The sequence below is a fragment of the Chenopodium album genome, chromosome 7, assembly GCF_948465745.1.
Source record: "Chenopodium album chromosome 7, dcCheAlbu1.1, whole genome shotgun sequence".
Classification (NCBI taxonomy): domain Eukaryota; kingdom Viridiplantae; phylum Streptophyta; class Magnoliopsida; order Caryophyllales; family Amaranthaceae; genus Chenopodium; species Chenopodium album.
Window position 1 is genome coordinate 34,322,823 of NC_137840.1, and position 10,557 is coordinate 34,333,379.

The 10,557-nt window shown below is 32.7% G+C and overlaps 1 protein-coding gene across 3 annotated transcripts; it reads right to left on the bottom strand.

Annotated features, from left to right (window-relative positions):
• Nucleotides 1–5,428: 5,428 nt before the first annotated feature.
• On the bottom strand, nt 5,429–9,854 carry LOC145641031 (transcription factor bHLH74-like). 3 transcript variants are annotated; one of them, XM_081692227.1, is made up of 9 exons: nt 9,291–9,854; nt 8,045–8,587; nt 7,464–7,694; nt 7,314–7,379; nt 7,155–7,223; nt 6,379–6,450; nt 6,155–6,295; nt 5,983–6,064; nt 5,429–5,866 (listed from the first exon to the last, which is right to left on the bottom strand). In XM_081692227.1, exons 2-9 carry the CDS (start codon nt 8,582–8,584, stop codon nt 5,844–5,846), a joined length of 1,224 nt encoding a protein of 407 aa, XP_081548353.1. In that variant the 5' UTR covers nt 8,585–8,587; nt 9,291–9,854; the 3' UTR covers nt 5,429–5,843. The 3 variants fall into 3 exon arrangements, with proteins under 3 accessions (XP_081548353.1, XP_081548355.1, XP_081548354.1); XM_081692229.1 differs by lacking the exon at nt 9,291–9,854 and adding an exon at nt 8,857–9,191; XM_081692228.1 differs by lacking the exon at nt 9,291–9,854 and having other exon boundaries at nt 8,045–8,729.
• Between the last annotated feature and the right edge of the window lie 703 nt (nt 9,855–10,557).

Consider the following 10,557-nt stretch of genomic DNA (forward strand, 5'->3'; position numbering starts at 1 on the left):
TCCGTTTTCAAATCAACCAGAATTCTCTAATTCTCTCTCTTCTCTCTCTTAAGCAATATCTTATTCTTTCTCTCTCTAGCTTTCTAAACTAGCTTTTTCACAAACACCATTCCGCATACATTATTTCTAGACACACCTAGCCAAATTCGAAGTTGTCTTCGCCCTAGATGTGAAAGGTTGATAATTTCTAAGGGTTTGGTCCCAAATTTTATTTCAATTATTTAATTTAATTGTTTGATTTATTATTTTCCTTGAAGTTACTAACATGTGTATTTTGTTATTAGAAAGAGATACGAGGCATCCAAGTAATTTAATTGATTATTATTTTGATATAGAAATTATGCTTTAATTATAATTATTTTTATTCCTAGTATCATGTTAGGATGTTTTATTGCGACCTAGTATCATGTTTAGGGTAATAACTAAAATTTCTAATATCATACTTCCTCCGTTCTTTTTTACTTGACCCGCTTTGACTTTTACACTATTCACCACCTCTCCTTTGAACGTCTTTTGTGAATGATATGTAAGGAAAAATATATTCATATGATATCTTTTTTAATTCGTCTCAATATGTACTATCGTATTATACAACTTTTATAATTTTTATTTATGAAGAATTAAAGTTATTGATCGCTAAAGTTTTGCATTGGCAAGCGTGATAAAAGAATCAGGTCAAGTAAAAAAGAACATAGGAAGTATATGTTTATATGATGGTTCCTATTTCTTTCTAATATCATGTTAGGGTTAAAGATTTGATCTTTATTGTTTAGTGACATGCTAGGATTTGTTATTAATCTTGTTAGTATCATGCCTAGGATCTTGCTAATATTATTATACTTTAAGAATATTATTATGATGATTGTTATTATGTTTCTTGTTATCTTATTTTTATTGCTTGATCACACTTTTTATGCATGTTTAAAGGGAATTTGTACTTGTAATCATGCTTAATAAGATAATTAATCATCTTGTTTAGGTTAATAAGATTATAATTCAAGTGTTCGCCAATAATAGATTTGTTTGTGCATTTATATTCAACCAACATAGATTAAACAGGTTTAGGGTTAATCTATGGATTGTATGTTAATCAGATCACGCTCATAAATACGAGAAGAATAAAGTAGAGCCTATTATTAGGGAAGGTTCAATCTCTTTTAGGTTGGATTTGTACCTTCATCCCTGAATATCCTGTCATGGTTCCAGACCACTATAGAGTTAGCGATCTCATGTATCATCAAGGGGTGTAACCTTCACCCTGTGAACGGTTTACAAGTTCCTAAAATTTGTTGGCGACTCTTTTACTCTAGCTTCCTTCCCTTTGGACGCCACCATGCTTAAGTGTATGATCATAGTGGAGCTCAAGTGTGGGATGCTTGAAATACTCCCTACAGTTACCTTAATAGAGAAGGTACGAGAGCCGCTTGGAAGATCCGGGTCGTCTGCTTAACATGCGTATTGGGTGTCGAGCGCCGGATGCTATCAGAGATGAGGACAGAGGTTCTCAAAGTCAAAGATCCAAAGATATTCTCTAAAGATTCACGCTAAAGTGTGAACACAATGAGGGGTCAACCACTATTTATAGAAAGGGTGAAAATATTAGGGTAAAAAACCCTAAATTCTACCCATGGTAAACGGTATATGCTAGACCAATGCCTCGATGATACCTGTCACAGGCGCCACGTGGCATGCCACGTCACCCCTGTGAGGGGCAAATGATTTGGGTATTTCTACCTCGCCACACGGCATAATGAGAGCTCACCACGTGTCACTTGAGAAGGACTCCAAATAAACCTCTCAAGAACCGCCATGTGTCAAGCAGATAGATATACCCTCAGGAATTGGCGGCCTTCAAGGTCTAATTCCCGAGGTAGGCGCAAAACAGCACAACCCGAATCCCTAGGTCATCACACCCTAGGGCAGGGCACACTTTCCTAGGATCCTATAAATAGGGAGATTCCCCCGTTTTTGGGAGCACGTCCTAATCATTGCATCATTTATTACTCTCGAAAACAGAGACCACCTGATCTTGGAATCCGAGAAGATATTTACTTTCTGCAAGTTTTTACTCCAAACCCGTACTAACTTAACCTTCGGAGGCGGACCTCCGGACATCCGGAGCTCTGTTGTTTTGCAGGTACAGGCGGCTTCATTGGATCCAATCTTCGAGTTGTAACTTTCCCAAGGGACACAAAAGCACCCAAAAACAAATAGTGTGAGGAAAATTATATCTTTAAAATGTTTGTTACCTATATGCCCTTATTATATGATGTTATTTGCCTTTTAGTTTTTAATGATTCAACTCTTAGGAATAGTATTTGGACAATTCTACCCTCTTAAATGTTTAATTACTAATTGATCTTCGTTGATGTTAATTGTTTATTTTTTTTTTTTTGGAACTCATAAGAATATTGCACGGACATTTATAACCCTAAAAATATTAATTTACATATTTTCCCTTATTAATGTTGTTAACAATTAAAAGGGCTCTCCAGACGACATGGCTACCTATGACACACGCATGGCCACCCTAGTTTTATCAAAATAATAGTATTAGACTTTTATTTGATATTATGAGTTATTTGTTAGCAACTTATAAATCTTTGTTAGCCATGTCATCCGAATATCCATATAACTCATGATAATAATGTTTTTTCATAAATAAAAATAATCTTACAAGTATTTGTTATCTTTTAATTTAAATTATCAATAAATAATACTCCCTCCGATTCAATTTGTTAGTCCCATATACTATTTTATGCGTTTCAAAAAAATCTACCCATATTGAATGTATTCCACTTTTAACTTAGTTTTTATTTCTTATTTATATGTATTAAATTCTGATTGGTTAAATTAATTTATTGTGCTTTGATGACATGACTCTAATTAAAGAAATTACTCCCTTGATTTATGCAAATATGGCTAATGCTTTCCAAAGAAAATCAAAAAATTTAAATAAGGCATAATTATTTATGAATTGTTTTTTTTTACTTTAATGTTAGATTCCAAATATTCTCCTTTTCTTATTTTATGTGATTGATTCCATATGGGACTATCATATTAAAACGGAGGGAGTACTTGAATATGCTTATTCATATTTCTATTACCCGTTGGGAGAAAAAAGTTCTAAAATTATTTTTCTTGTACTAGTGGTCTATTATCCAAATTTCCCTTCGTCCGTGGTATATTCATGATATATAGTACTGTATATTTTTTCACAAGCATAATACAAGAAATTATCACACTACATTCATATACAACCAACAACATCTATTGAATATATGCACAAATAAATAGATATTGTTTCGGGTGAAAACAATGGGATCTTGCCGAAGGTCCAATGAAGTGGATGAAGACTGGTCCGGTCCAAATGATGTTGGGTCGAAGGTTTCCTGCACAACAAACACACGTAAACTGGCCTCGAGGGTGGATCCGAGGAAGACCCCTCCGATGCCGAAGTCAAACAGTGTTTAGAGAGAGAAAGCTATGCAAGAGATTTAATGCTTAAGGCTTTGATGTACATAGATGACAAATGATGTAATTGAAGACTTTTATACCTTTGCATACAAAGAGGGGAGAGCAATTGGGCCCCAAATAATCATGGGCTGACCATAACAATTTGGACCAGTTGACTTATTGCTGACTTGGCTTGATTGGAGGCTTGGGGCTTGACCTTGGAGTATTGGATCATTTAATGACTAGGCCCAATTAGCTAAATTGGACCCAAACAGATATCTATATAAGTTACACTTCAGGTCTTCAGTACCAACCAATCATGTAATGCATTCTTAAAATTAATTATGGCGTAACACATACAGATATATATAATTTATTTTGAAAATATAAGCATTAACTTTAAGTAAGGAAATGATTATAGAATAGATAAATATTTTTCACGTAAATTTCATTAATCATCAAAGTCAATTTTATACTATTTTAAATTTTTTATAGCATATTTAATTATTATAGTGCAAGATTTTTTGCATAATTTTTGGTAGAAACATATTTTAATTTTTTGTTTGGAGGAAATTATATCATTATTAGATTTCTAAATTTTTCACAATTTGGAAATTTACATAAGTAGGAAATACACATTATTAGAATCAATTATAAACAATAATATATGTATGTATGTATATATATACATATATATATATATATATACATATATATATATATATATACATATATATATATATACATATATATATATATATATACATATATATATATATATATATATACATATATATATATATATATAAGAACAATTTACATATTAGGAAAAAAAATCATCTAACATAAGTTGACATAAATAAGTTCATTAATTTCTAAATAATTTGAGATCAATCAAAATTTAAAAAAAAAAAAAAATAATAAAAAATAAATTAGAATCAATATGTTTTTAATGATAAAATGTTACCACACAAAAATACTTCCTCCGTTTCTATTTATTTGACGCGTTTGATTTAGGCACGTATATTAAGGAGGGGAGAGAGAGTGAGAGACAATGAAAAAGTGAGTAGGATAGCTTGTAAATAGTACAAACTAACATGTCAAGTTATTCTACATATAATAAAGTATTATAGTATAAATTAAACATGCGTGACATTTGTCATCCTCACATTAATTTGCTTGTTTTTTAGTATATACTTGGATTTTTGCCCCGTACAATGCACAATTTCATACTAATAAAATTTATACATAATAAAAGTCAATTAAAATGAAGTTAATTTAAATTTAAGGATTTATATAATTTTTGTTTTACAAATATTTAATTCATTTATATACGTAGTAATTATAATATTTTTATGAATTATTGTAAGTTTTTATTAAGTAACCTTTTTATCATGTTATTTTTTAAGGGAAAAAAATGAAAATGTTTTTGGCGGGAAAATTTATGTTGTGAATGCGACACGTGCTATTTAGATATAACTTTCATGATGATTGCTTTAGTATAGATATTGATTGATTGTAATTGTACTATATATAAATCTTTTTTACAGATCTTTGTGTTTTATTTATATGGTCAAAACAGTCGTATCACTCATATGAGATCTAATATAGCCATAAATACATTTAAGAAAAACAAAGGAAGTAGTACATCAACCTCAAGGCTGGTACATTCAAAATAGTCTAGTACATGTATACCTCTCATACGGAGATAAACAATGGATTCCTCAACAGCAGGTGCACGGAGGGTGCCATTTGGTTGAATGTTACGTACACTTTGTATACTAGTGAATGTTACGTACACTTTGTATACTAGCATGCCATTATGCCAACATAAGACATGATACACAAGATTGGACATGATCCCGAACCTAGGAGGAGAAGGGACCATGGACCTTACAAGTTACAACTACACAATACTGACACATAGATGAACAAGTAATCTATTGTTAAACTTGTAATTGACAGAAGCATAAAGAAAAAGCCCGATCTCACTTCTCATACTATCAATCATCAAATTTAAATTTGAATCTCTTTACAAAAAAAATTTCCTACTAATCATAGCAATCAAAGCATTTCAAAGCTTTGCGTTCGCAAGTTAATGTTGGGTAAAAAAGAAAAAAAAATCAATTGTCTTTAACAAGTTTTGAAACAGCTTTCTCAATTTACAAAGAAGTTGTGAATCTAACAAGTCACCTTCTTCTCTAAAACTCGAAGAAAAGTCAGGAACTGAACACCTATACAACACCACACTACAGCCTTAATTTTCCATTTTCCTGCAAAAATAATCTTTTTTTCTTCGTTTTTCTAGTTGAGTCAAATGCGCAGTAAACTAAATATTGAATTTTCTGTTAGGAGAGATCAGAACCTGCGTATTTTCCATAATAATCCTACAGCTCAGTCTTTGAGCTACCTGTCACAGTTCCAAGGATAAAATTTCAGCTACAATCATAATACCAATAAAAGTAAATTTTATAGAGAAATAATTATACAAAGAAAATACGAAAAAATAAATTAATTTTTTCCTACCATTTGGTCCTAGACCACCAACAGCAGAGTTAGAGTCAAAACCCATATGAAGAAGACTTTGCAGGTCACTATCCCATACAGCCTGTATGAGCAAGGAAAATAAACATGTTACGCTATTTTTTACACTATGAAAATAGGCAAGTTACATTTTTCAAGGGGTCTGAGGGTTTACTTGAGGCATGTGATGATATTGCGACGCTGAATTTGGCATAGCAGTCAAACTTTGATGGATTCCTTGAGTAAATGGATGGGCAGAGCCCATTCCTTGGTTAAATCCGAGTGCAGACGATTCATTACCTCGTGAGTGCAGAATCTAAGCAAGAGGAAATGAGTGCAAGCTCAATTATTGTGTAATTGAATATGGAATTAATAGTCTTTTGAAGAACTTATGCTTACATCTTTGGTTAGAAGTCTCTCAATATCAAAGTTCAGCTCAGGGTTCACGGTGGAAAGTTTCATTGACAGAAACTGTAACAGGAAATAGAAAATGATTAGCAAGCATTTAAATTCCACAAGAGTTCGGTTCCCAAACCAAAACTAACATGTGCTATCAGCATTCAACAATGATTGCAGAAGTACTATTTAGTAACCTCAAAAAGTTTAAGTTCTGATAAGTTCCAATATTTTCTGTACGAAGCAACGAGTATTTAAGTTAATTTCAAGATTAAAACAATTTATGTTTTGTTCCAATAAAAAAAGAAAAATTCATGCAACTTGAGATAATTGTTTGTCAGCTAAAATAAACAAAGCTGTAACAAAGTAAATGTACAACTATATGCAAATGCAGTTTTTTCAGGAAATTGAGACCGAAATCAAGTAAAGCAAAGAAGGTTTCAAACCTAAAATGTAGCAATCCACGACAATGGCAAAGACATGTACCAAATGTAAGAATAGATACATGTGATATGCCGTAAGCACTACTGGTTCTCTATGAAAAAGGAACTTCACAATTAATAAGCAACATCTAAGAAGATATATATCCATCTCTGCTTTTTGAGAACAGACAAATCATACAAGATGGAGGTACCAACATGCATTTTGAACTTATTTTATCAATCAATTGACTTTTTCACACTCGTTTTATGACTTCTAATATGCTTTAACTGAAGGTACAAGTTTTTTCAAAGACAGTATCCAAGCAACAAAGGGCTAAACCAAAACAAATTACGCACCTCAACCTGCTGCTGGAGCGATTGAACATAATTGATTATCTCATCTAGCATCACAGCTTTCCCGGTAATCTTGAAATAATTAAGAAAATCATGATCAACTCAGTTTACACGAAAAATTAGTTTCTACCGCAACTAACAATTAAAGGAAAATTTAGTCACCTTATTACACCCAGGAACAAGTTCTTGAAGAAGTCTCATTCTCTCACTGATCTTCTCTCTCCTCACCTAATAAATGACATGGTTTATGTTCAGAACATACACATTAAGTTTTAAGTTTATACCACAAGCTAAGGTGTTCAAACTGATTACCCTTTCCGCAAGGCTGTGACTATTTGTTGCCTGACCGCGTCTAGCCCTCACATGAATGTAATTTTGCTTCGGAGCCTCTTCACTTTGAGAGCCATCTTTCACCTGTTTACCTGCTTGAGCACTGGACGAATTGGCAACAGCATTTGGCTCGTTTTTCTTTTTCTGATCAGCGTGTCCCTTTTGGCCAGACACATCACTTGAATGATCTTTCTGCGGGTCTCCATCAGTAGTCTATCATGCACAAAATCCATCATATTAATCAGCTAGTGCATCAATGAATTAACCAGTTCAAGATACACAAACCATTAAAGGTCATCATTGATATAAGCCCTAACCCCACTTATGGGATTAAGGCTTTAATTGATCGATAGATACTGATATAAGCCCAATAATCTAAAGCAGGACTCCATCACGTTATCTAGCTAACTAAATACAATACAAATATACAATACATTTATTACAATAGCCAAAAAGCAATAAGAAATTGACACATTTGTCAAACACAACACATTAATCAATCAAATTGCAAATACATATCACAAATTACACAAATCAGTCAAGTTATATAAGCTGATATATACCTCATTAGTCGGAGAAGGAGACTCGGAGTCTCGCTTCCTCTTGCCATTTGGTGATACACCTACAGCTCTCCCGTCGGCAACTTGGCAGCCTCGTTCAGTCTGTGCAACATTCGCCGATGACTTCTCATCGATGCCCCTTCTATTGGATGCATATGCTTGAGGAAAGTGAGACTGTGAGCCCCCATGTAGGCCAAAAGGACCAACAATTTCTGGGAAATTCCGGCCCCCGAACATCGGAAGCTTGGGCAAAATCTGATGAGCAAGGTTCGGATCAGCAGGGTAGTTACCAAGGTGTGAACTGCTAACCCCTTGGGATTCAATTAACATAGGATAGGAAGACGACTTTGTCAATTCACCACTAGAAACCATAGAAGCACCACCATAATTTCCACTTTGATTACCAAGATTAACCATTTGATCCCAACTAGAACCATAAATTGAACTTAATGTCGTAGATCTTGAGATCATACCCGAAGACGGCGAATTGGGTATAATTTCACCATGGAACCCCATTTGATTACTACTCCCATCATCACCCATATTCTAGAAAACAATAACCAAAAAGACCCCAAAATGTAAGTTCATGGTTGATATATAAATACACGAAATGTAACAAAATAAAATACTAAAATATAACAAAAAAAAGAGCTCAGAATTCAACAAACTAACACAATTACACAAACCCAGTACACAAAAGAGGAGCAAAAAATTGATAAATTAAGTAAAGGAGTTACAGCAACTAAAGCCAAAGTGACTTTGACCAAAAATGAAACTTGTTGATATCTTGTATGACTCAACAAGGAACAAATTACCTTTGCAGCTTTTTATAGACACTGACTAGAGATGAGCTAAAGTAAAAAGAAGGCTCTTAATTCAGCATCCTATGAATACAACCCAAAAAAATTGAAAAAAAAAAAAAGAATTGGGATTATGTAAATCCTTTATATCAACTTATCAAGCATAAAATCTACTACCCCGTACCCCGTATCCAAAAGTCGTTACACCACGGTTCATTCGTAAGGATGAATTAGATTCGTAAGGATGAATTAAGTTTGCGATTCTTTAGTAAACACGACTTGATGATAGATGACTGATTAGCTAAGTTATCCCATTGCCAAAAAATCAATCAAGTGACATACGTTAAATACTATATGAAATAAATAAACCGACAAGAAAGTGATGAATTTTTCAGAAGCATAAAGTTTTGCAAACAAAGAAGAAACGAATAGCATTATTAACAGCTCACCAGAGTTGCATAAAGAAAGCAGATTCCCTTTTCTAGCTCTTCTTCGTTCTACCTTTTATTTATTCACTCTAAATATTACACCAAAAAAAAATGATCTGGGCTACCAAAAACAGAAGGGATCAAGAATAACAACAACTCTGCAATCAAATCGACAGTTCGAATCGAAATGGGTATCAAATACTTGCAATAATAATGGATCAAATTTTGTTATATTTGTTCAATTTTCAGAATGAGATTTCCAGAAATTCAAAGGAGAGTGAATTGAATTGAAGCATAAAAAATATAATAAAAATAAATAGTATGGATCACAGGAATAATAATAATAATAATAATGGGAGTAGATTAGATTAGTATAGTAATGTAATACTAGAAGGTAAGGAAGAAAGAGTGTAATGATTGTGATTTAGGAGAGAGAATGAAAAAAGGGTGGTAAAAGATTGGTTACCTGCTGAAGCAAATGGTGACATACATTATTTTTTAATACACTCTAATAACTACTGCCAACTGCTCTTTGTTTGGTAAAATCATTTCCTAAGAACTTCAATAATTTTTTTTTTCAAAAAAAAAAAAAAAAAAAAAACTTACTTTAACTTTTATGTTATAACTAAGCTTTAAAAATAATAATTACATGTATCTGAGAAATGCATTGATTAGTTAGTTTTAATTAGTAAACAAATGGGAACTTGGAAGAGCAGAGTTAAGACTTGAGAGGTGCTTCTCTTGTAGCCCAAGCTTGTTGGTAGTATATTTTACTTTTTGTTTTATCAATTTATTTTTTTGTTATTTTAATATTTGAAATTACTGACACGAATGCCAACCATTTCTTAACTAGCCTTCTCTAAACAATTTGCTGTTTCTCACTCATTTTTTCTGAGTGCCAACTAACCCCACCCTTTGTTCCTTTTTCATTTCTTTTGATAAAACTAACTCATTATTGTGTAAACTAAGGTTCATGGCCCTATATGATCACCTCTTTCGTCATCTACATTGTCCACTGACCACTGGTGTGGTAATCATGGATTATTTAACCGGGAAAATAAATCTAATTGATGGCTGTCTGGTAAAAATTGGGTGTAGAATTGAACAATTAAGGTGCATTTTATTTGAGCTAGTCTCAAGTCTCATCTAAGTTGGCTTTTAATTAAGAGGTGATCAGAATTTGGGATATAATGGAGGAAAAATTGTCAGGAACTACATGCTTAATAGGGATATTTGGAAACAACTACCCACTAAAAAATTTTATCAAAAAAATTACCCCTAAATTTAA